Genomic DNA, 25,927 nt, shown 5'->3' on the forward strand with positions numbered 1-25,927 from the left:
TTACCAATCTTTATATCATAAATATAACTTATTTAACTGCAATCAATCACTCTGCTTTAACTGCTGCTTCTGTCTTTTGCCCAAAGTGTGTGGCTCTGCAATTCTGCTAGCAGAGCTTCAATGTCCATTGACCATTCCTTAGTGTATCAGCATGGTGGAAACAAGGGGTACCGACTAATGTCAGCATATTTAGTTTTCACAGTATAGGACTTCACAGATAAAGGCAAATTACTGCTGTATTAGACATAAAAAAGTGGTATTGTGCCATCTCTAATTATTTGTGCATCCACTAAAAATCTCTGATGAGTTTGAATCTTTTCTTTCTTTTCTTTTCTTTTTTTCTTTTTACTTTCTTTTTATTATTTTTCTTTAAACACTATACAGGGGGTAGGGGGTAACAACAAAATAGAACAACAACAAAAAAAGAGGAAAAAAAAAGATAAATACAGAAGGTAGGGTACCCAAAAAAAAAAGGAGTTTGAATCTTAGTAACCTCAAAGTCAAAGTCAGTACTCTTAATCATCATCATACTGCACACATACTACTAAATGTATTTGTGTATGAAGCTACATAGGGCGATGATATGCTGTTCTTCTTCTGGTTATTTAAACTTCTAACATATCTGATTACATGCTTGACAAAGGGCACATTTAGCTCGTTTGCTGTTCTTTCTTGCTTTAACCAGCTAAACTTGATAGTCCTTATCTTTGAGTTTGTCTCTTTTCTGGAAAAAATTTTGAAGCAGTTGCCTTCATACATGGAGCTCCCTATGTGCCCTCAGCTCAGTATCCATCAGTTATAACAAATCAATATTTTTAGTATTTTTCTGCAAAATATGAAAACATCTCTTATTGGTTTTCTAAATGTAAATGTCGGTTCTCTTCGTCTAGTCTAAACAGCTATCGATAACAAAACTGCATCTGCAACAGCTAAGGTATAACATTTCTGCACCAGACCTTTCCGTTCCACCCTTGTCATTCCCTGATCTATTTCCTTGCTTTTAATTCTCATCTTCCTTTGTGCCATCCTTGTGCCTCTCTCTGTTTTCACAGTATGCCCTCTCCATTGTTGCTCATCCAAAGTGCTGCCTGACCTTTCCCAGTGGTGCTCCCTTTGGAGCTGGTGAATGAATTCTCTCTATGTTTGTCTGTATATTTTGAGTGTATGTGTTTGCATGTGTGCTTGCCATTTGATTTTGATTGTGAATAAATACAGTACTGTCTTTCCAAAGGTTGTGTTTGATTTAAAATAAAGTTCATCTTGTAATTTATGTTTCCTATTATAGTAAAAAAGGTAGATAAAACAAGTTCATATGTGAGGGCAAGCGTCTCTAAGGGCAAGCGACTATTCACTATTGTATGAACTCTGTTCCATGCTCCGATCTGTCCTGCACATATCACATGCAGTTTTAAAAGACCAAGGGCCAGATTTGCTGTCTGTGTGCACACTAAACTTGAACTGAAAGGTTTGGTCACAGTCATCTTTGCTGAGAAGAATGCACATGTGTTTGTTATGAAGGTGAGTTTTTAAATGAAACTGATTTTTTTTTTTTTTTTTTTGGTAACACTTTATTACACAGTGTATGCTAAAGCATGTTTTTTGGGCCTGCTGTAGCTGTGATAATTCCTGGAGCAAGACGTTATCAGAATGAGCACATAATTGCAGTGGGTGGATGGCTCGGAGCTCTTAGTGGGGTGCCATAATTTTGTCTTTGTCCTCTAGTTCTTTACTGAGTCCTAAGCCTAAATGATTAGAGCTGTGCCTTGCATATTTCTAGTCCTCAGTGTCATAAAAGAACAAAAGTTTATGTGGAGTGTTGCTGGGCGAGGGAGAATAGTTCCCCATTAAAATGGCTGCGAGTCAAATTCTTCTCGTTGACTTAAATGAGTATCAGTGCGCGTAAACTGCTGTTGGAGAAAAACAAAAATAAAAAGGAAGAACAATGTGCACAGTGTAAATGTAGGATTATAGCAGTAACTTCATTACATTGAACACTGGTCATGATAAGACCTTAAATGTTTACCTTTCTTTGGAAAAATATGGAGCTGTCAGAGTTATACAGAGAGTAGCACCCCATGGTCCAAGGCCACAGACAGTATCCCTCATTGTCCAATTGAAGACTTTGGCTTTTATCTGTTCCCTTCAGTGGTGTCACATTGATCTGTATTGCCATGCATGCAAAATCTATACTTGTACTATGTTGTTTTGATAAACAGATTGCTCGTTCCTTGGTCAGGTCATTTTTGAGCCGCTAATCAGGGGTGCTCTCGGCTGTCTACAATGGTCGTTTTTGAAATGAGCTGGCCATGTCTGTGTTTATAAATTAGTGCGTTGTTAGTAGGTCCCATGACAGGACTTTACATTCCCATTAGTGTGTTTGGGACTTCATGCTAATTTGCTCTGTTTAGTAAATCTGACCTTAATCTGGCAAAGGCTAGAATGCACTGCTTTAAGTTTTAGGATGGGGTTCAGTAACCAATGGGTGATACTAATCAATTCCTGATAATAATGAATGAGGTCCAAGTGTTGGGCTCCAAGCACCATTGTGCTTAAGTGCATTGTTAGAGAGTTGTTACCATGTTATTACTCTCAAGTCATAAAGTTAAAATAACAGAAGAACTTATGTTTGTGGCAGTGTGTTTTTCAGCTCTGTGGTTTAGTATCAACTACATCTGTTTGTAGGTCAGTAGCAAAAGTTGAGCCAGCTTTAGGTATGTCTTTATTAGGATTTTACTGAAATAGAACTGAAGTTGGTCTGAAGATATGTTTTTAATATGATGAGTAGCTTACAATTATGACTTCATTTATTTTCTTTTAAGCATAGAAATAATGAGTTTTGTGCATTTGACTCAAACTGAGTGGGTCCAAACATAAAATGTGATTTTGTTTTTATATATACATATTTAGAAGACTACATGTTCCTAATTTAAAAAAAAAAGAAAGGACTGCAGTTTCCAAAGTGAACACAAAGTTGACTCCCAAACACAGTCCAGTATCATTTTATAAAAAGAGCATTTATTTCAAAGGTTTTTTTTTTCTTTTTTTTTGCTTCGGAGATTGAAGCACATAGTAAAGCAACAGTACAATGTTCAGAAAATATAAGTGTGATGCTGTAACATTTTTTTTTAATCTTTATCTTCTTAACACGTTTTTGTTGTAATACTGGAATATTCTGCATGTATACTAAAATAAGAACTTTTAAAATTGTACAAATTGGTACCATAAAACTTGACAGAGAATAAAAACGAGGCGTTCTCTCACTGCAACAAACACAGATTGCTAGTTTTCCTCTTGAACAGGGAGAAAGAACAAAGAAATGCCAAACAATGAAAAGAGAAACAAAAATGAAAGAAATGAGAGGTTGTATGGACACAGGCATAAACCAAGTCTGTTTAACTTTAAGCAGTACATTTCTTACGGCCGCCTAAAAATGAGACTAGAATACCGTGTAGTCTCTCCACGTTTAGGCAACTGTACAGATAGTAAATCTGAGCTGCAAAGAGTTAAACCAAAATTTCTTCCCATGTAGCTGCAGCCAGTAAAAGAACAGTTATAATAATGATAACAATAAGAATAGAAAACAACAATAATAATCATAATAATATAATAACATTAAAAAAAGAGATTGACCAAGAACCTACACATTTAAAAAGGATGTTTTGGTTTCAGCCTCAGCAAATGTGGTTCTGAAAACATACTTATGTTATTTTCCAGTGTTGTTATCTCTATATAGCAACACATGTTGATACAACAGATGTTGCCGCCAACATGCCGTGCACGGTACTGGAAAAAGACACAATGCACATTTTACCAATCTACATTTACTGTGCTGGCAGACTCAGTACATCCCATCTAAAGACTGTGCGGGGCGCAGGTTGGATCCTCAAAGTGATATATCACGTCAGCACGTTGCTCTGTACACACCTAACATGGAGAATAGTTTGCTTTCTGAATATACGTCTCAAGTTACAAAAAGAAACAAAAGGAGAAAAAAAAAAGAGAATGCACTGCGTTGCAAGAGTGTCTATTAAGTTTAAGGCGATTTTTAGAGCTCACAGGTTTGTACTCATTGTGACTGATCATCATCAGTGGACTCCAAATGAGGAAGTGATCATTCGTTGGTAGACTCGGTATGGGGAGTGATTGTTGTCGTGAGGAATGGGGACACAGGGCGAGGGCATGGAGAAGGGCAGCTTTTTCTTTTCAGGTCTTCTCTGCAGTGAAGAATGAAAACAAAGAATCATCCACAGTTTGAAAATTGAATCCTTGTTGAGTCTGTCTCTTTTTGAGAGTAGAAAAATTGTATCTGTGTAGCATTTTCAGTCCTTGTGTGTTCCTTTGTCTTTGTGTAGCTACTGAAGATAGCATTCTCTTACTCCTTACTCTTGTTGTGTTTTTACCCCTGGAGTTGTTGTTTATTTATTATAAGGCCACCATACTGTGAAGATGCTGTGAGCATCTTCACAGTATCAACAACCCAGAGTCGGTCATGCCATCAAAACGACAGTACCTGCTGAATTCGGCACACACGACACGTCGGCAAAATCATTCCATTTGATTTTTGACCCTACTAACACATCTGTACATTTTATTTCTATTTAATAACATCAGGCAGTTGCTGGAATCCAAACAAGCTCTTCCTTTAATTTATTTCTCTCCCTTCCTCTTTGTCTTTGAGAGATCAACAAAGGGGATGTACTCCACGCAGAAACCTTTCAAGGGAATAAAATTTCCCTCAACAACCATAAAAGAAGAATGTGAATCCAGTCCACAAAAGTATATAGAACCTCTAATAAACTAAACATTTTGCTAAAAGCAAGTCATTTTGACCATACAGCAACATTTTTTCCATCAAATTACTCCCAAACAGACAAATTGCTGACATAGCAAATCTCCAAGCCCTGCAATGTTCAAGTCTGTAGAAATAGAAGGAGGGAAAGAGACACAGAAAGGACAAGGAAGATTTGGGAAAACCGGGAGTGTTTCATGTCCAGGTGTTCACAATGTGTCCATTGACAAATCATTTTGGAGGACTGGAGCGTTGCCATGGAAGGGGGAGCTGTTAACGTTTGTTGACTAATTGGCATGAACTGATCAGTTGGTAGTTGGTAACAGTTGGGAACTGGGGAGTGTTAACCCTCAGTTAACAAATCCTCATGGAATCAAGAAATCAGAAATCGGGGAGGCGTCCACTCAGTGAGACCACTGTTAAGAGTCTTCACCATCATCAGCATCATTAATGGAGCAATCTTTGGTCCCGTACAAATCTGCCAGCTTCTTAAACCTCGGCCCCCAACTCTGCAGATAGTCATAATCCAAGTCGGACTCTGTTGTGACAGACTCGAGGGAACTCAATGACCCGGCCAATGATCCTCTGCCTTCATAGCCGTAGATCTGAATGGAGTCGTAAGGAGGTGCAGTCGGGTCACTGTCAGCTTCTGCAATTCGAGTCTTGATGAAGTCATCCACATCAACGCTGTTGGCTGCAGGACGGCCAATGCCGGGCCTGATAGGATACTGAAGTTCTGGTTTGATATCCTTTCTTGGCAGGAAACCGTTGGCACCATCTGGGTTCTGAAAAGTCAGAGAAAGAGAGAAAGGACACTACCGTCAATTATAAGCTTACAGATGTATATTGCAGAGAATGAACAAACGTAAGAATTGTATTTATCTGCTGGCAGATAAATCTGGTTAATATTCCACCTTAAGTACTTGTAGGTTTTTAGTGTAATGTTTATATGCATAAGCAGAAACTGACAGTCACAGATTGCTTTTGACCTGCCTGAGGCTGAAGCAGCAGACCCTCAATTTCCTCTTTTCCCCATAGACTTTTATCTTTAATACCAAGATGGTTATTGCCACTCGTCCTCTCACCCTTACCTGCAGTGTGGCAATGTCGAAAGCCTCTGTGTCCTCCTCACCGCCTCCCTCGTCATCATAAGTGATAATATTCTCCCGGATGTCTTCCTCCTCGAAAACTATCAGTGGCTCTTTCTTCTGACGCCTCAGTGCAACAAACAACACTACTATTGCTGCCAAATAGAAAACAAAAATGCAAGGGTTTATATTTCCATTTAAAAAACATTTTACAAAAACCTTCATGATTACAGGTAGTAGACAAGTTAATCGTGGATAATTAGTGTGCACTGTGGGAGGTTGCACCTTGGACATTTTAATTCATATCATTATTGTATTATGTTATACACGCATGCCATTTTAATTCTAAATTGTCATCAACATGTCAAACTCGTCAAAGGTTTTCAAATGTGTTGTACTCTGTGTAAAATGCAGTGTAAATTAAGGTTGAAGAATCAGCTAATGGCTTGTGAAAGATTTTCTGTTTTGAAAGCATATTTATGATGAGATATAAGGCTAAAAATAGATGTGTTTCTGTGTGTGTGTGTGTGTGTGTGTGTGTGTGTGTGTGTGTACTCTAAAGAACTGTCTTGTGTGCATGTGTGTTGTAATAAAAAAAATTTCAACCCAAGCAGACAGTGTGTGTATGTATATGTGTATATATATATATATATATATATATATATATATATCCTGCGCATAAAGGATAACAATACAACAGCGACTATCGCTGCTCTCTTATGATTGAGCTGCAGCTTTTCTGTCTGACACATACAGTAGGCAGCAAAGAGGCGGCAATGGAGACCAATTGAAGTGAAAGATACTGTTCTTTTTTTTTTTTTTTTTTTTTTTTAGTTGCTGCGCTTGTTACTTGTAAGCACAATCAAAACCTTAGCGGCTAAAAAAAAGCCTTTACCAAACTACCTTTTCAGCAGGCTTAAACACTGACAAAAGTGGTACTTTCAAGCTCTTCCATCCACCTAATAGGTACACCCTGACTATGAAAAAACCCTACAAACGCATCCCTGTGGCTTTGCCTCCTAAACTCTCCAGAAACCTCTGGAAAAGGCTAAAAAACATTAAAAGTCAAATGTTAATATTTTTTGTACTGTTTCTTTTTATATAAATAGTTACATATTAAAAACAGTTCAAATTAATTTAATAATTTGGCTGTGAATAATTGATCTTACTTTAATGGATACATTTTTATTTTTTACTGCACTACTAAAGTTCTTCATGTACTCCCAAATTTTTCAGTGTGGGGCACCTGTGGTCCTTGGAGATGAAAGTAAATGTCAAGCCCTGCTATTGCAACATTTCCAAGTACAATGTGCGAACCCACACTAAGTGATTATGCATGGATGGGGTATGAGAGTGATTCTGTAAGTGCTTATACATAAGTGATTCCTTGACCTCTACTCTTAAGAAGATCAAACGATGCAGCACAGTTTGAATGAGGAGTCAAAAATAGGAGGCGGCCTGAGTCAATTGCTGATGTTTCACCTCAGTGTAAAGTAAATGTCAACCTTTTTGGTATTACTAGAAAGGTTTGCAGTTAAATGGCTCAGTCTATAAACACACCCTATGCAATTTTAGAGTGGCCTCCCTAAAATTTGATCCAGGAATGAATAAATGTCATATATTTTAGTAATCCCCCCTCAAGAATTAAGAATTTTGTTCCTTACCAAGCAGAATGACAATACAAGCCAGTATAGCTATCAGGGCTCCAGTGCTAAGACCAGCAGGAAGGACGTAGGGCTCCACATTACAAGACAGAATTGTGTCTTTGCTGTCACAGGAGCAGACTCTGATGGTCAGGGTGTTGGTGCTGCTCATAGCGGGAATACCGTTGTCGTTTATCTCGATGGGAAGGTAGTAAACATCCTGGGTGAGACGACTGAATCCTTTACGGAGCACATAAATACTGGCTGTGCTGTCTGTAGATGGAGAGAGAAATAAGGTGGTGAATGTGATGAAATGATGGAAGGTTGTTCAACTTCCAAAGGACTATAAAAAACACATGCTGCTGAATGTTTTGGCTTTTATGTGCAAAAACTCACATAATCCACCTTTGCACACATTTTTCTTCTTTAGCATTGTCCACACACACAACTATTGCTGCCCTAACACAGCAGCCAATGAGGTGTGACTTTGATGACATTAGATTTATATTTAATAGTGGGTCCATTCATCAGTTCAAAAGTAATCAAAGACCAGTTATTGCTGTTACGACACCAACTTGCTGGCTCTGCCTTTGTACCCTCTTTTGTCTGCCTTTTTTCCCATCCCTCCCATGCCATTCTTTCGCATTTATATTTTATTACCAACAGAGGATTACACAATATGAGGCATTTCAGAGGCTATATCGCAGGAAAAACAGTGTCTAACTTGTATATTAAAATACATAACAAAGCCATACAGGTTAAAAATGTACAAACTACTGATGTATAATAATAAGGTATAAAATGCAGACAGATCTCCTCTTGGAGGTTAAATTTAGTATGAATTTAACCCTAAAACCTACAAAATTTAGGACAGACAGCAATTTTTTTCAAGCTCTGTTCTATTTTTTTTTTATCACTGCATGTCATTTTTAATAATCCACCTTTATTTTTCCATCTTGCTTTGTGTTTCCTAAAAACCTACAGGTTATGCAGATTGTTCCTAAATTCATCATTTTTTTTCTCTTTTCATGCTTCCCAGTTGTTCTTTACGTGTGATCAGGTGTAACGACAATCTAAGAATTATACTTCCGTGAAATCTCTTAACATTTCCAGAGAGTTTACAAAGAAGTCAAATGGTGACTCACTGTAAGCTTTACTGTAGATTTACAATATAAAATCTTTGAGTCATGCAAAAAAACATGTTACATGTCACTTCCAGTACATTACAGGAAAAAGAAAAGGAAGATTAAAAAAAAGGTTCATAACTTCTAGCCAAAAGCTATGAAAGTTACTCCAAACCCCACTCCCCGATAGAAACATCTTTCTGTTACTGATGTCATTTGTTGCCTCCTGCCAACACAGCCACTGTCTGAAAGTTGTATGTGTGATGCAGTGTGCAGGTGCGTGCTTCTCAGTCCTCTGAGAGGCTCTGGACTCTTTTCTGTCTGTCTGCGTTTCTGTTACCGTGTGGTACTGAAAAGGTCACCCTTTTGCAGTGTTCTTCAATGATAGAAATCGCACACATTTCAAGCTGCTCATTTTAAGAACACACCTAGACTTCTGATAATATAAATCTTAGTTCAACACATATCACATTTCCACTTGTTATTGCTTTGTACTTCAGTATTTCACATCTTCTTCTATAAATAATAGGGCTGGTCAATATGTAATTTCAGCAGTGAAAAGGAAGGAAAACTAAAACGCATGCTACGACTCTTGATTTCTCTGTGCAGCTGGCGAAATGAGTGAAGAACAGGAAAAAATCACAGAAAAGGAACATTTAGTTGAAAAGAAATGTATGGGTCTGTGAGGTGAGTTTAGATTGGACTCGGGCTCGGTTAGTTTGAGAATGCAAGAAATGCACGGGGTGCATTTCGCCTGTCCTCTCTCTTCTCCACTCTTTCTGCTTTCCCACAGCCATTCAGAGTGGGTCCGTTTGTGCATCCCACCCCTACTCTATTCAGTGAGGAGGCTGATTAAAGGCTACACATTACAGGTCTGCGGTGAGCCTCCACCTTACAGTGGAATTCTATGTACTACTACATAGAGCAGTGCTGATGGAAGAAACAGCCCCTTTCCTGAGGAAATGAGACGGATACCTCAAATGAAAAATAAACTTCTGGTTTACTTGTGGTTCCTGAGATATTTCAAAGTAGAATGGAAGGCAGAACCTTGATATTTCAGGTTCCACTTCTGTGGAATCAGCTTGCAGTCTGGATTTGGGAGACTCTACTTTCAAGATTAGTGTTAAAACTTTTCTTTTTGATAAAGTATATAGTTAAGGCTGGATCAGGTGACCCTGAATTCTCTCTTGGTTGCACTCAGTGTTTCTTGTCCACTCACCCTTTTCATAAATATGTGTTTATACACCACTCTGCATTAAATTAATAGTTATTATCAGTCTCTTTCACAGCGTGTTTTTCTTTTTGACCTGTCTTCCTTCCATGACCCTCAACATGTCAAAGCAGATGGCTGCTCCTCTCTGAGCCTGGTTCTGCCTGTTGTTCTTCCTGTTAAAAATACGTTTTTCCTTCCCATTGTCTTCAAGTGCTTGCTCACAGGGGGCCATGTGATGGTTGGAGTTTTCTGTATTATTCTAGGGTCTCCTACCTTACCTTACTTCTATAAAGCACCTCCAGTGGCTGCTGTTGTGATTTGGTGCTTTATGAATTGAATTGAACTGAAGAAACACTTGAACTTCTCCAGTGTTTAATGTAATAAAGGTTGTTATGGGATTAAATAAAGGTCTTTACATATGTACTATAGTCTCTCCAATTATTTTGGAGTGATTTATTCTTAAAATGTAATTTTACTCATCCACCTAAAATACCTGTATTTTCCATATTGCAGTTTATTGAAACAAGCTTTTTTTTCAGTATCATGTGGCTTAAATCTATAGTAGTGTTCTCCGGATTACCTCGTTCTCTTTTCCTTTTTTTTCATCTTGCTCCCAGAACTAACAAAACTTAATTCAATCAGCTGGCCCCCAAAGATGTATGTACAGACGGACAGAGACCCCACTGCAATTAATACAGCCCGCAGGACATGTGTGCATTCATGTGCGTGTGAAATTCAGAGCACCTGCTGATTTCTACAAGGTACTGTAAGCCTCCATCTGGTTATGCTTTGATCTAATCTGAGTGAAAGGGGGAGAGAGAGCGAGAAGGAGACAGCAGATGAAGAAACGGTTAGACTGGCTAAAGAAAAGAATGGAAAGAGAAAGGGGAAACAATCAAAAAGCGGGGGGGGAAGCGAAGAATTGGAAGGGATGGAGAAAATATTTTAAAGGTCATCTACCTCTGTTGTCTTTGAGGGAAAAGTTATGGTTATGAGCAACTTCTGGAGCAAGGTTGAATGTGAAGTGTTGCCTGTAAGCCATCTCATCCTTGTCCACTGCGCTCAATGTTTCGATGACCTAATACAAACAAATTAAAATGCAATTGGAAGGAAACAAATGAATGTAAATACTGTTTCTGGATACATTTAGCTTCACCATCATCCCACCAAACACGTGCATTTTAAAAAAAATTTATCATCTCACACAGAAAGCCTCACCTTTCCCGGTGCGACAGTTTCACACATGAGGACCTCATTGTTGGTCGCGAACTCTGGAGGGTTGTCATTAACATCTTTCACTTTGATGTTAACCCGCACTTTGGTGTCTTGGTGATGGCCCCCTGCATGTATAGTACACACAGTGCAGTGCAAAATCATCAGTATTTTGCTCCATATAAAAATTCGAAGCAGTGTTAAAGTTATTAAAGCCACAATGTCATTTTTATGTGAATTATTTGTGATTGTCTGTGTGTCTGTATTGTAATCCGCATTTGGCATCGAGTGAATGGAAAGACTGTGAATATTTTTCATCTAAATTGCCTGTCAATCAGTCAGCCACTCAGCCAGCTATTTATTATTTTGATTTGCAAAAATTATAGACGAGTTTCTGAGACATAAAAAAAAATACACTCAAACAGAATGGCACTCATTTAGTTGCAGCTCCCAGAAATGTCAAGTTATGCCTGCTGAAGATTAAATGAAGAAAAAAAAAAGTGATGCAGACAGAATGATGTCTAAACAGCCAAAATAGACACAAAAAATACAACATCCAGAATATTAACTCAGAAAGATGGAGTGCACTTTTCTTGCTTTTCATCTTTAAAAAAGAAAACCCATCCATTTCAGTGCTGTACTGCCTTGCATATTTGCAATTTTAGTCAGTGTGATTTTCCACTACCCTGTCATTACTAGGCATTTATTTAGCTTCCCAGGGTCTGTATGTGGTTAGCATAGCCTGCAATGGTCCTAGCATTGTGGGCGGCAAGTCCGTTTCCATCTGTCCGTCTGGCGTCTAGCACACCACAGGGAAACCACGCAGCACTCTGCTAGTTTGAGCCCCAACCACAGAATACCAGGGTGGGGCCTCTGTGGCTTGAGGGAGGGTTGTTGGGGATAAAGCCAGGGAGGGAAAGCTCCAGAGGGCCTGTGGGTTGACTGGCATCTCCCCTGTTTCTTCCCCACGTATGCACTACAGTAGACTGTTAGGGTGGAGCTCATAATTAAAAGTTATAGCGGTGCTTTAACTGTATTTACTTCTCTTTTCATTTCTGTGGAGTTTTCACCAAAATTCTAATTTTCATGTAAAGTAAACTTAAAAAATAAGCTCATTTAAAAAAAACAATTAAAATTAAGGAAAACAGTTTAGGTATAATAATAATAGTTAAAGTCTTGTTGTTGCCTTTTTTCTCTACTTGTTCTTTGCCCCCTTATACAATTAACATTTATCAAAAGCCAGCTCAGTGTAGCAGATCTTAGTTTTCATTTCTGGCTAGTTGCATACACTAACATTAGACACATTCCACTGAGTTATAGATGGGTACACTTATCAGAATGATACCACTAAGTCTCAGCTGTAAAGCGTGAAGTCAGTTCACCCCCTCTGATTCCAGACATGTAATTAGTTCATCAAGATTTAGGCTTTTTGCTGCTGACAAACATAGCAAAAGGGTTAACTTTAGTCCCACCAAGAGGAGAAAAAAATTACAGCCCGCAGCTTGAATCCACTTAAAGTCTGTACATAAGATGTCATGGAGTGTATCCAGCACCACAGGACGACAGCCCGGGCTTCGGATGCCAGCAAATGTACAGCCTGGTGGCTATCTGGGAATTTTCCATCTGTTTGTTCTTGTTTGACTTTTTCTTCTCATACTACATCAGCGTGTGTGGTTTCAGTAACAGAAATGACACAAAGGCTAAGTTCAAACACAGGGAGAAGCTCATTAACTCCCAGAATGGCTGAAAATAAAATAAAATTTGCACTTAGGTGTTGTTTCACTTCACATTCAATTGTATCATAAGGGTCTATGAGTCCAAACTGTATATATATTAACTTTTGCTATGCATATAATGATAAATAGAAGTGTGTCTGTGTAGGCCATATTTAACAGATCTATAGGGACTCATTTACCACACATCAGAATCAGTCCCAGTTGTCTTGTATTTCAGAGTGCATACATACCAATCTCTGTAGCTGACACAGATATATTATGCCAGGGCTGTGTTTCTCTGTCCAGTGGTTTTGTTGTGGTTATCATGCCATCTTCTGCGTTTATACTGAAGAACTGCTCTACATCTGTGTACCGAGGGATCATGTACCTATACAGAAAGTTAGGACTCATGAGTTATCGGCATTACACATACGAACTAATAGATTAAAAACAAAATACATATATACTACAATACGAAATACATATAGCATGCAGTGTTTTCGTTTTGTACTATTTTGAGAGTCTAATAGTCTAAATCCATTTTTACAAAATGAGTCTTGTTATGCCTTTGTCTTATTTTGCATCCTTGCTCTGTTGAAAACATCTTTAATAGATAATATTAAATAAAATATTCTACAGCCTAACATCATATGATGTTAGGCTGATGTGAGTCATATTGTTTGCTCAGTGTGGCTGAATGAAGGCTGAAAGTTTTTGTTTTATTTTTGTGATGTTCCACAGTGAAAAGGCAGTTTCTTTCACTGCCACAAGCCTGTCTTAATTAACGTGTTTGTGTGTTTTTATAGCGTGAACATCTCTGTTACCTGACAGGATTGTTGGCAACATCAGTGTCCTTAGCATGAACTCGCCCCACCGGAGTGCCTGGAGGGGCATTCTCCTCGACCTCAAAAGTGTAACTTGAAGCTATAAAGACAGGAGGCTCATCTGCATCCTCCACTGATATCTACGAGCATAAACACACAATAAGCAACAACCTGTAAGGGAGTTTCTCTGATATTTGTCTTTTTTTTTTTTTTTAAGTCTCAAACTCGTGTCATATATTTGTTGTTTTTATCTGTACCTTTATTGTGGCTTCATCTTTGTAAGGGCCCCAGGCAAGGAACTGGGGGTCAATGTGAGGGTTGGATCCTTCCACCTTCAGAGTGTATGACCTTTTTGTCTCAAAGTCCACCATCTGAGAAAAGGAAAGGAAATAGAAGCTATTAAAACAGCCCCCTCCTGTTTTTAACTGTAAACACTTGAAACCTTCTTTTCTTTTTTTGTCTTTTAATTAGTTTTATCTGCAGGAAAACACACATTACATCATTTGCTTTGTGAAGCGTATGTGCGCACTGTGCACTTTTAAGGCCTTGTGATAGGGGGAGCTGTTGCTGCACGAATAACAGCAGACACGTTAGTTGCAGTACTACAACTATCACGGACCAACAAAAGTAAAAGTAATCCAAATACCAACTTTAATTTCCAGATGGTTTGTTATCCATGATATAGCATATGATATGATTATTTTGGGACCAGAATGAATCATTGGGTTGTTTCTTTCCTGGCTTTTTTTTTTTTTTTATCGCCAGATGAAAACAATACCTGTCTGCCTTTAATGAGCTGGGATTAGGTTTGGGATTTTGGGACACCACATGATAAAGGGAATGGAAAGCAGGAGATGAAGCTTCAATCTAAGACCAAAAGAACAGCAGGCAGGTGACAGTTAGATTATTTTATCTATAATAATATCATCTAAATATCCATCCTTCAGATAGAGAGAGGTAAATTAAGCCTTACTTTACCATTTAAAGTCACTGTCATTGATTTACAATACCACTGGCAAGCCGATGTAAAACCCTTAGATTTAATACGCTCTTATTGAACTCAGCTTCAGCTCACTTACTGAGTATTGGTAGAAAACCCACTCACTTTTAATAGCTTCGATTTTGAATTGATTTGAGTGTGTGCTTTGAGGTATTATGCTCAATGTCCAAAGCGTACATTTTCCTCTCATCACATTTCCATTCAGTCATTAAATAATTAGCACATCAATTATAAAGCCATGACCCTCATCCAAACAGTCAGCCTCATGGTATGCATCTAATGAATTTTCCTCTCCATCCTACTGACTCCTTTTCTGATGTACAGGCTATATGCTACTGCAGGGGAAACTTTGGAGTCAACAAATGTGTTGGCAAGCATTGTATAAAAGCTGTGATACCCAAGAGGTTTTTGCTGCTATTATTACGAGGATTCGTGTGTTGCCAACAGCACTTTGCTGTGACTTCATCTGCAGCCCCGTCGTAGCCATAATCATAGTAGTAACACTCTTCTGGGTATCATTGCTATATTATAAACCCAGATAATAACCACTTTCCCTCGCTACTATTTTTCCAGCTGGTATGGGGACGTTAAACTGGCAAAGTCCCAGGAGCAAGCTTGATCTTTTCATTTTCAGGCTACCAACACTTAATGAAATCCCAGTGGGAGAGAGGGCTCATAAGCACAGTGTGAACCGTTAAAAGCAGAGAGAAGCTACTAGAGATTTATGAGGTTGACAAACTGGATGCTAAACAAGTCTACCGAAAGTAAATATTACGGATTTAAGCTGCTGATCGAAATGATTATCCTTTGCTGTGTGTTGAAGGCAGGCAGTCCAACTTATCACGGGTACATTGCCGAATCTAATATCGCACTGAAGGGATAAAATCCAAAGTGCGGTCTGTGATCCAACATGGAGGCAGGTAGATAATACCTTCTCTCAGTGGATTCTTCCACACTCATTCAGTTGCAGTACTATTCCACTGCTGTTGTCAGTGAAGGTGTTTAGTGTGATGATAGGTACAATAGTAGTAGAATAGATGTGACCCAGTTCTTTCATTTTCCCTTTTGCGTCACACTCTCACAGTCTCGTTTGTGCACTCTCTTTTTTTTACCCCACATCCAGTATTTTCATTCTCTCCCTACTTTTGTAATCAGTGTGAGATGATAATAATAATAATAATTTTCACTATACTGTCCCCCCTTCCTATTGCCTTCTTGAAAACACAAGCAAACACACAGCTTCTTAATATTCTGTGGACTGGTTTCGTCAGGACACAGTTGAAAGAGAATAGCTGATTAAAGCTCATCCCTGTGTGTGTGTGTGTGTGTGTGTGTGTGTGTGTGTGTCTGTGAAGAAAGTGAGAGAATAGAGATTAGCGAAGGCTACTCTTGACGTGTGAGTCTGCATGCGTGCTCTTGTGTGTGCAAATGAGTGCCTTTAATTTTGCGTGGCACTGCCTTCGGGGGGCAAAAGGCATTGATTTCCCCCGAGAGGCATCAAGACCCAATAATCTCAAATGTGCACGTGCACGTACACAAAATTACTACACAAACCCTGAGCTGAGATGCCATCATCAGATTGAGAGGAGTGTAAGTGAGGCTAGCAAGGTGAGAGCACCTCTCATTTGTCCTAATGCTCAGTTTAAATCACCATCAGGCTATTAAGCTGTTATTCCAAGAGACACAGGGAACTGTGACAAAGGATGCTCATGTCAGTCAGTGGCCTTGCACACAAACAGCATTTAAATGGGCATGGAACTGTGATTAGCTCAAGGCCATAAACTGTATATAAGAGATTGGCACAGCTACAGTGACTCCAGACTGCTAATGTTAAAGTCTCAACATTAGCAGTCTGGCTGCCATTGCATTGGCTGTTGGAACCAGAAGTGACCAAATTTTGATCACAGGGTTGGGTGCTAAGCTAGCTTCATAAACTGTGTGGGTCGAACTCACAGACACATGCAACCACTAATTCGTGCTAAGTAACAAAATAAAGTACAAGACTTTCACTCACCAAAACATAAACATAAACTGGTTACATGGTCTGCACCTTGTTATTCGTGGGATAATTCCACAAATTATACAAATACGGCAGTTACTGGCATTAGCATTGACAAGACCTTGACAGCCATTGATGATAGCTACCTATGTCTTCACACCTGTCAATCAAAGTTTCACAGTTAAAACCATATGTGTCTGTGCGGTTGTTATAAAGGGGAAAAGTATCCATGGAGGCCAACATTATTTTAGCACCAGGCTTTAAAATCTGCTTTTAGTTTACTTGGACATTTTAACCACAGATTGTAGATAAAAGACGGTCACCATGACATCACCCACTGGTTAGCGAAGTCCCATTGTGAACTCTCAAGCTGAGCATTTTTGTTGTTTGCTATCCTGGTGTTTCGGCATGATGAGCAAAGGGAGGATCTGTCTGTCAAATGCAATGACAGAGCAGAGATTATATATCTTATCTCATTGGAGTAACTAAAAAGTGTTGCTGGGTAGAAAGACATTGTGCCTAGCACGCAGGTACTGTAGACCTATTTTGGATAAGTGATGGATGGAAATATGAGCAAAGCCTTCAAATGTTTCAACTTATTTAAATTCAGTCATTGTTTAAACAAGTTCATGTATTTAAATGAGTCTAATTTTTGTGTCACAAAGATTAAATTCGGAATGTCTGTGTCTTTTTCTGTTCTTGCACACATGTATGCACATCTGCATATGTGTCTAACACTGCTGTTACAATGAGGTCACTTGTCTATACTTTCAGCTGTGTTGAGTAAGATGTTTACCATCGCTTTTAGCATTTCACAAGCAGAGAGGGTTCTTTGCGCTTGCTGTTGGATAAAGCCAAACACATGTCCACACACAACTGCACCCACGCAAACATAGTGCACCACTTTAGTGTAATCAGTTGATCTCATTTCTTTGATTGGAATCCCTTGCTTTTTTCCTAATCTGTCCGCTCAGCCAGGGGTTTCTAACAACTTCTTTGGGGGAATCATGGATAAAAGTGTCAGTATTTTGACTGTTCCAGTCTGTATTTCAGATTCTCTTCAAATCTAATAATGCTCTCCTGAGAGCTTTCAGTCATAACCATACTTGTATACTATTAGGTTATGCCTAAATTGTGAGTTAACTGCTTTGCTTCAGGGAACACGAATGGTAGCTATCAAGAGAGGAGAGCAGAATTATCACTCACTCATTTCTATGCTTAGTCTTAGTGACACCAGTGGGAAGAGTACTCCTAACCCTGGCAGTCTTAATGCCATCCTAGAGTTCTGACTTGGAAAGGATTCACTCATGCAGACGATTGTGAGGGAGGAAAAAAAAAACATGAAACTGACTTGTATCGATTTATTCACACAGAGATTTTCCCACAGCATCAGTAAAAGCGAACTGTGGGTTAAGGGTGGCTGTTCTTTTAAGTAACGTCATTGCTGTCTGGATAGGGAATGCAACTTACCACAAATGGCATCGTAAATCATCCAAGCATATAATTACATATTTCAATATCAAGTCTTTTACTAAACTTGGACTTGGTTTGGAATTTAGGAAGAAAAGTCTTTCTGTCCCATTCTGAACAAAGAGAGATTTGAGTGTACATTTCATTACTATTTTTCCTGACACATTAACAATATGACCATAAAGGCTTTTTCTTTTTTTTAACTGAGAGATTCAGAGGTCGGATGTCCTAGAAGGGAGAAGCAGACTAGTACAGCTCAGTGGAAGATTCAGCTCATAATCCTGACCTGAAGCTACATATACAACAATGCTTCTGTGTGTGTGTGTGTGTGTGTGTTGTTCGTCAAAGAGAGAGAGAAAAAGAAGAAATGAGTGAAATTCTGCGTGTCTGACAGAGCATTGTGTGCATTTCTGATGGCCGGATCGACGGGGTACAGTTGAGAGAATAAGGGACTGGTTGTGTGCAGGCATTAGAAAGACAGAGACTGAGAAAAAGTAATTGTGTGTGCTGAGCTGGATCACTGAAAGCCACAGTTGTAGTATGTGTGTGTGTGCATGTGTGGGTTACAGTAACAGTGCAGAAGATGAGCTCTGTGGCCTAGGGAAGCATGAAAGTTAATGCACTCTCACTCTCACAGACATAACCATGGACTTTGGTGGTCATATCAAACAATATGAAACTGTGAAGGTTCAGAGAAGGGAATAGAACAACATTTCTGAGCTGCTTCAACCCTTTGCTTGATATTTTTATTTCTTTTTTTCTCTTTACTTGGCTTCACTTATTTCCTAATGCAGTACTTCAACACACAAATATGGACAGTGGTTTAAGTCTGGCTTGGCTGAGGTTAACATTAAACTGCTTTTTCTATAGAAAAAGTGCTGCCTCAACTACATTTCTCTGCTGGCAAATTGAAAAGTGTGCAATGACGCACGCATAGTTTCCATAAGAGCTAGCTGTTGAAGCAGCCACTGTCAAATAACAGACCTTTGACAAAACGTTCATTACCAGAAAGTCATATAACTATAACTTTCAGTGTAAAAGGCAAGCAAAACAGAGTTAAATAACTTTCTAATCCTTTAGACATTTGTATTTAATTGAAAATAAAACAAATAATGTTGAAAAGGAGAAATGTCATTCTCATTTTCCAAAATGTTCATTGCTTTAAAATGCTTAAAATCTATGTAAAAGACTGCATGGGTAAATAGTTCCAGATGAACATGTAATAATCTACCATTAGCAGCAAGTTTAGGGATTTCATCATCTAAACTATATAATATCATTAAAGGATTCAAAGAATCAAGACAAATCTCTGTAGGGAAACATAACGTCAAAAACCAATAATGAATGGCCATAATCTACGGACCCTTGGGTGGCACTGCATTAAAAACAGGCACTGCTCAGTAACAGAAATCACCGCATGGGCTCAGGAACTCTTCAGAATTTCACTGTCAGCAAACAGTTTAATGTTACATCCACAAATGTAAGTTAAAACTCAACTCAACCATGCAAAAAAACTGTTTATAAATAATGTCCTGAAAAGCTGCTCCTATATCTTGAAGGACATTGAAGATGAACTCGGGTGAAGTGAGAAACTATCCAACTGTAAAAATAAAAGTTGAAAGTGTTTTTGGAGATCATGGAGGAGCACAAGGACAGGGATTTTGGGGCTTATTATCTGCACCCATTTCTAAACCCAGCACCGGTGATAGATCTGGATTACTTTATTAGTACACATGGGTATCTCTGTACTGAAGGAAGGATATACCAAAAGGCTAACCTACTACCAACTACCCAAACAGAAAGTGCTTAGTCTAACTTTTTCGCATGTACATTTACTTGTGTAAATTCTTCAGTAGTTTGCATAACATAGTTCAACAGCCGGTAAGATGGCAGTAAAAATGTCAAAACTATGCTGACTCCAGTTTTCCCACTCCTCCCCTAGAACAGCTGTGAATGAGTTCAGTCAATTTTTTATTTTCTTTGGTTAACTGCAGCCCTCCTGTGAAGGCACCGTTATTACTGTCTAATTAAAAAGGCTTTAGAGGACCAAAAGATGATGTATTTCACAGGAAATTTCCTTTTTTTTTAGCACGACAGTATCAAACTGAACATACTGATAAGATGCATTGCAATTCACTGCTTACATCAAATAAACATTCATCAGCCATTTTTTATTTGGTATACCTTTTCAGCTGCATGTAACAGCAAACTGGCTAGTTACATGAGAGCAACTACAGCAGGTTGTCAAGACAACCAGCTAAAGTTCAAACTAAATTTCACAATAGAGGGAAGAAAGGTGATTTAAGTGACTTTGAATGTTGCATGGCTGGTCTGAGACAGGCTGGTCTGAGTACTTGAGAAACTGCTGATCTACTGGGATTTTCCCACACAACCATCTCTGGGGTTTATAGATAATAGTCGAAAAAGCACGAAATATCCAGTGTGCGTCAGTTTCTGGGTTAAGATGCTTGTTGATGCGAGAAGTCACAGGAGAATGGCCAGACTGGGTAAAGCAGTCCAAAAAAGATTTGTCATAACCAAGGTAGTGACGGAATTTGGCATAGGCAACATGAAAGCATCCTGCCTTGTATTAATTGGCTCAGACTGGTGATGGTGATGTAAGATGGCGATGTGGGGGAATTATTTCCTCGCACATTTGCCTCTTAGTACCAACTGATTATAACTTAAGTGACACACCCTACTCGAGAATTGTTGCTGATCATGTCTATTGCTTTGCCCCAACTTTGTTTTAATTTTATCACTTGATAAACCACAATCTAATAAAGTAAAATGAGCTTACTCATAAACCCATGGGAATCATTTGAGAATCCACTGAGCTTCAAATTGAGTTTCACCCTATTGTTTGGTTGTCCAGACCAATGCGTTACTCCTTTGAAAAACTACTAAAAACCCACTCTAAACTGTCATAATCAGCAAATACAGTCAGCATAACTAAAGGGCTAAATATTTTAAGAATTAGTTGGGGTCTAAAGAGATGGCAAAATAGTTAAGATAAATGAGTAACTTCCATCTGATGGACCAAATCCAAGGGAGAAAATGCAGTTTTAAGTTGCTAAGTTTCTTTCTTTCTTTTCTTACCTTCTTCAGTTTAATCACAGCTTCTCTGGTTTCGGAGTCTGTGGTCAGTTCAAACATGTTGATTCCGTCTCCATCTATTAAGCGGTAATTCACCAGCCCGTTGTCTCCAAGGTCGGGGTCTTTAGCTTTAAGACGGCCCACCTCCTCTCCTGCGACTTTATCCTCTGACACGGACATCGAGTACACACCTGGAATATAAAAATATGTGTGTCGGCTTCTTGGTGATGATAGTGATGACTTTTGGTCACAGCTTGCTTTTGTATTCAACACTGTTCAATTCTTGGCTGGTTGCCACTGTGTTTACTATCTGAGGCAGGGTCAGTTTTGGAGGGCAGTGAGGGATTAACATGAACTATACCATCTGTCTCATATGGCCCAAAGGATATTAATATCCCCTGTAGTGTCAGGTGTGTGTGTGTTTGTGTGTGTGTGGGTATGTGAAGAAGCAGACACCTGGTTTCAAGAATGAGAACAGTATGACCATATGTCTACTCGCTCCCCTGGTTTTTTTCCCTTTTCTTCTGCTCTTATTATCTCTCCCCTCAGTTCAACCTGAACCACTCATCCCCATTTCATCTAATTTTACTTTAGCCTCTGCTTATTTTTTCATAACCCCCTAACCCCCCCCCCCCCGCTCTCCTCTCAGCGCTATTATCTTATTTATTTTCTCTTCCCAAATCTTTCTTCCTCTATCTTTTCCACGCTTTACTATTCTTGTTTGTTTTTTCTCAATTCCTCCTCGCCTCTTCTTTGCCCCTTCCTACACCAAGATTTGGGCCTTGAACACAAAGTAAACTCTACATTTATGGGCTGTACACCGTTAGCGTGTTTATCCTGCTCGTCCAGGTGTGGCAAACCTGTGAATCATGAAATTCAGTCTGTCATGTGGCTTCTGAGCGATTCACAGGACTTGATCCATTCAGCCTAAATCCCTCCTGCCACCCTCAGGCCTGTTACTTTTTCCTCACATCTCCATCGATCTTCACCAAATCCCTCTTCTCCATCTTTCGTCTTCATCTCTGTCCCTGCTTTTTAAACTCCTCTGTGCTGTTTGACTCTATTTACTAAGATCTTTGCCCTCTTTATCTCTCCTGTGCTTCTCCCTTTTCCATCCTCCCAAATCTCGTCATTCATCCTCACCTCTCCTCCCTCATCGTTCCATTTCTCGCATCTCTGTCTGTCCTCTTCTCCTCCTCTTTTTATGTACCATTTTGGCTAAAAGCTCATTTCATCCCTATCCCCCCACTTTGCCCCTTTTCTCTCTCTTCTCCTGTCATTCTATTCTTGCTTTTGCTAAGTAGCTTAACATCAATGGCTTCTGGCAGATGAGTTAAACATTGTATGACAGAACACACAGGCAGCTTGGCATACCTGGCTGCAGGCTAAAATGAAGCGCGTCACATACAGGAAATGTACATTTACATTTAAAGATGACAGTTGAAGCAAATAGGAATTCACTGAGTTCATTATTGCAAAAAGTCAGGCACAGGTTAGTCTCCCATACCAGAGAGAGTGAGAGAGATTTCGGCTACTGTCATTACTCCCACAGACTATAAGCTCATAAACCAGCCATGTTCAAATATAAACACTAATGAAACATCTAATAAATGTAATTTGTGTAATGACCACAATCTCTTGGGTCGGGAATTTTATCTGATGACTGACTTTAGAACAATGATGTCTTTTATTACTCAGTAATTTCCTAGTCAGACTTGTGATTTTGATGTGTTGCGATATATGGAATTTAAACTCAGAAGCAAAGTTTGATGTCTGAAAAATAAATATGCCTGTGGTGTGGTTAATTATATCGTGGTGGGTGTGGACTGAGTTTTCAATTAAATAGTCTGTGCCTAAAGAGCACATAAAGCCTGGGTTTATAAAGATTAACCAAATTGCATAACAGCATATTTGTTTAAACTATCAACAGTAATCCCACCTATGCACACGTTTGAGGAGATTTCTACTCAAAATATTGTCACTCCTGATATTTTTATAAGTGTTTGGGCCCTTTATTTCATTTAAACAACTTGCATTTGAAATTACTGATTTATTAGAGCAGCAGAATATAGTTAGCGTTTGGGATTGGGGAATGGTAACACAATATTGTCCCCTGGAGCCTACAGGTGGCTGGTGGGACTGTGGAGGAGTTTAATAGTGGGCAGCAATGGTGCTGACATGGCAGAGGGAGAGAAGGGAAACTCTGCAGCTTAAACAGGCCGCCACATTTGGATAGGACACGATGAGAGTGGGGCACATCACTATTGCTGTGTGATGCAATGCAGCTGTTTCCTGACTAAACTCACTCAAAGTCTTCATAGCATTCGTGTTTAAAGTGTTCTGCACACTTTGACTCGTCTTAGCTGACATAGGCTTCAGCCCCCTGCTAGCCCACATTGGAAAAGCAGTTAAAAAAAGTTATGCATTCTATTCTACTTAAATCTGAGAGAAGAGCTAAAACTAAAGTTCTAAGGTGAGTTTAATCTTTCCAAGATTTATGAGAATAGACAGTTCTGTAATAGAAGTCACTGAAGGTAAATGATGTGCAAATAGATATCGCCCAAAAGATCTTTCACCACTTCAAATGCCTTTTTATTATCTGCTTTGTTCTCCATTGTTCCTGTTCAAACAAGAATGAGAGAGAAGCGCTGCAGCTGACATATATTAACAGTATTTAACAAAACCATCTCTGTCATGTCAGCCTAATAAAGACTGAAGTCAGAGAGAGTTAAAGAACAATCAATTGCTATTTGCCTTTGTTTTTCTGCTCCTACTCCTGTCTGTGCTGTGATGGATTTTTCGAGGCTGCAAACGAATGACGCTTGATAATGAGGTGAAAAGAGAGAGAACTGCAGGGACAGAAAGTCTCTGAGAGAAAGAGATATCAAGCCTTAGAGCGAAAAGAAAAAAATACAGCAGCTTGAATGGAAGCTGAAAAGCTGCTAGACAACAAGAGGGAGTCTAGCTGTGCCATATATATGCATTATTTTTCGGTGTGTTTTTATCTTTTTTATTTTTATTCCATCTTTGTATCTGTTTTATTTTTGCTGTCTCTCAGACTCCGTTTTTGTTTCGTGACTCTTATCTCATTTTCCATTTTTTTTCTTCCTCTCCTCTCTCTCACTCTGCCCAACTACTAAATAAGTAATCACTGTCCTCATTCACACCATCTGGGAGAATTTTCTTGCAGGTGGTTGTCCTGCTTTTACTTTTTATTTATTTATTTTTTGACAAGGGTACCGAGTTCCACAACATATTGTTATTTGGTACATTGTCTTGCATTGCAGATGTAAAACTGCCAGTGATGCACAGGCAAGTATAATGTGGTTATTTAGATATAATGTGGCCTATGTGTGTGACTTGATCCTGTCTCCCGAATATTTTTCACCTGGCTCATGAAGAAAAGTGGATTGCAAAGCGTTCCATGGTTGGTAATGCACATATGCTGGCTTAAAGGAGATTATGAAGTGGGTTACTTTTTTTTTTTTTTTTTTTTTTTTTTTTAGGTCAGTTACTAGTCTTTTGTTTAGAGTTTTCTACAAAATTTGCGTCAGCAAATCAGCCATTTACGGTTTTAGGCTCTCCCTTCATTTTTACACCATCTGTCACTATGTAAGAACATGTGGCATTATTAAAGAAACATGCATATGCCAGTATGGAAACTTCTATATATGCTTCTCGTGCTGGAGATGAAGTCTTGCCTTTTGAGCAGTTTTTCATTGCTCATAAAACTCTCCATCTAAACTCCCTCAAATGTCCTTTTGTTGTGGTCTACAGCATCACATTTCAGCTTTGCATTGCAACACAGCTGTCAGCTTGTTATAATATACAGGAACTGGAGTGGTGGTTTTGACTTTCTCTCTCTCTGCATCTCCCTGTCTTTTACATTATCTCCCTCACTGCTTCTGTTCATGTCTCTCCCTTTTCTTGCCTATTCAGCTTCTCCACAGGCTAAATCCTGATCCATCATCTCTTGTTTTCTCCCCATTTCTTCTCTCCATACATTCCTGAGGCTTTCTGCAGAATCTCTGCCAGGAGCCCTTCTGCTCAGCGCTATAGGAGGGAAGGACAGAACGATGAAGGAAAAAAGAGCCATAGCACAAAATGGCAAAGTTGGATATAATATGGAAAGGTGGACATGAAGGTCTGCTGGGAAGTGGTTGCAAAGAAAAATGCATTGGTGTGAATCCTTGCTGAGGTTTAGGATGTTTCTCTTTGAGGAGAACCAGAGAGGTTAAATCGTTCTATGAATATTTGCTATTTGGCTGTGCATGAGATGTGATCAGAAAGTTCAAAAAACCTTACCTGACATAAATTTGGCCAATCTCTCTTTCAACTTCTTCTCAGGCATCAAAGAAAACTTCCAGCATGGCTGCCATTTTTAAATATAAATTGCACTCTCTAGGTCCCGTTTGGACAACACTGTGCACTCTGCTGTTGCACTGTAGACCCCAAACTTACACAGATGACAAACATTATCTTTTGTTTCCAAACTGATCTGAATTTTTATGGAAGATCATTGCTGCTGATGAGAGCTGGCTCTCCGAAGGGATTCCGTGAAAAAGTCTTGAGTTCCCAAGCCTAAAGGAAGCACGTTGGGTGTGGAACAAGACCCAGAGAATGCTTATCATTTTTTCAGCATTCACAGAGTTGTGCACCAATAATTGGTTCCTCGGGGTGAGACTGTCAACACAGAGTTTTACTGTATTGTCCTGAGGCATTTGGGGGAAACATTCAGAGGAAATGGTCTGAAC

General features: G+C 39.0%; 1 protein-coding gene across 3 annotated transcripts in view; it reads right to left on the reverse strand.

Annotated features, from left to right (window-relative positions):
- Positions 1 to 2,995: 2,995 nt before the first annotated feature.
- Positions 2,996 to 25,927, reverse strand: part of cdh11 (cadherin 11, type 2, OB-cadherin (osteoblast)) — a 284,093-nt gene continuing 261,161 nt past the window's right edge. For all 3 annotated transcript variants that reach the window (XM_082558377.1, XM_082558378.1, XM_082558376.1), the window contains 9 exons: positions 21,177 to 21,364; positions 13,866 to 13,979; positions 13,609 to 13,748; positions 13,036 to 13,172; positions 11,076 to 11,197; positions 10,818 to 10,935; positions 7,542 to 7,793; positions 5,881 to 6,032; positions 2,996 to 5,574 (listed from right to left, as the gene is read on the reverse strand). In XM_082558377.1, the coding sequence (XP_082414503.1) occupies positions 5,209 to 5,574; positions 5,881 to 6,032; positions 7,542 to 7,793; positions 10,818 to 10,935; positions 11,076 to 11,197; positions 13,036 to 13,172; positions 13,609 to 13,748; positions 13,866 to 13,979; positions 21,177 to 21,364 (1,589 nt within the window). In that variant the 3' untranslated portion in view covers positions 2,996 to 5,208. The remainder of the gene's footprint in view (positions 5,575 to 5,880; positions 6,033 to 7,541; positions 7,794 to 10,817; positions 10,936 to 11,075; positions 11,198 to 13,035; positions 13,173 to 13,608; positions 13,749 to 13,865; positions 13,980 to 21,176; positions 21,365 to 25,927) is intronic.

The sequence above is a fragment of the Aulonocara stuartgranti genome, assembly GCF_965226115.1.
Source record: "Aulonocara stuartgranti genome assembly, chromosome: 13".
Classification (NCBI taxonomy): Eukaryota; Metazoa; Chordata; class Actinopteri; order Cichliformes; family Cichlidae; genus Aulonocara; species Aulonocara stuartgranti.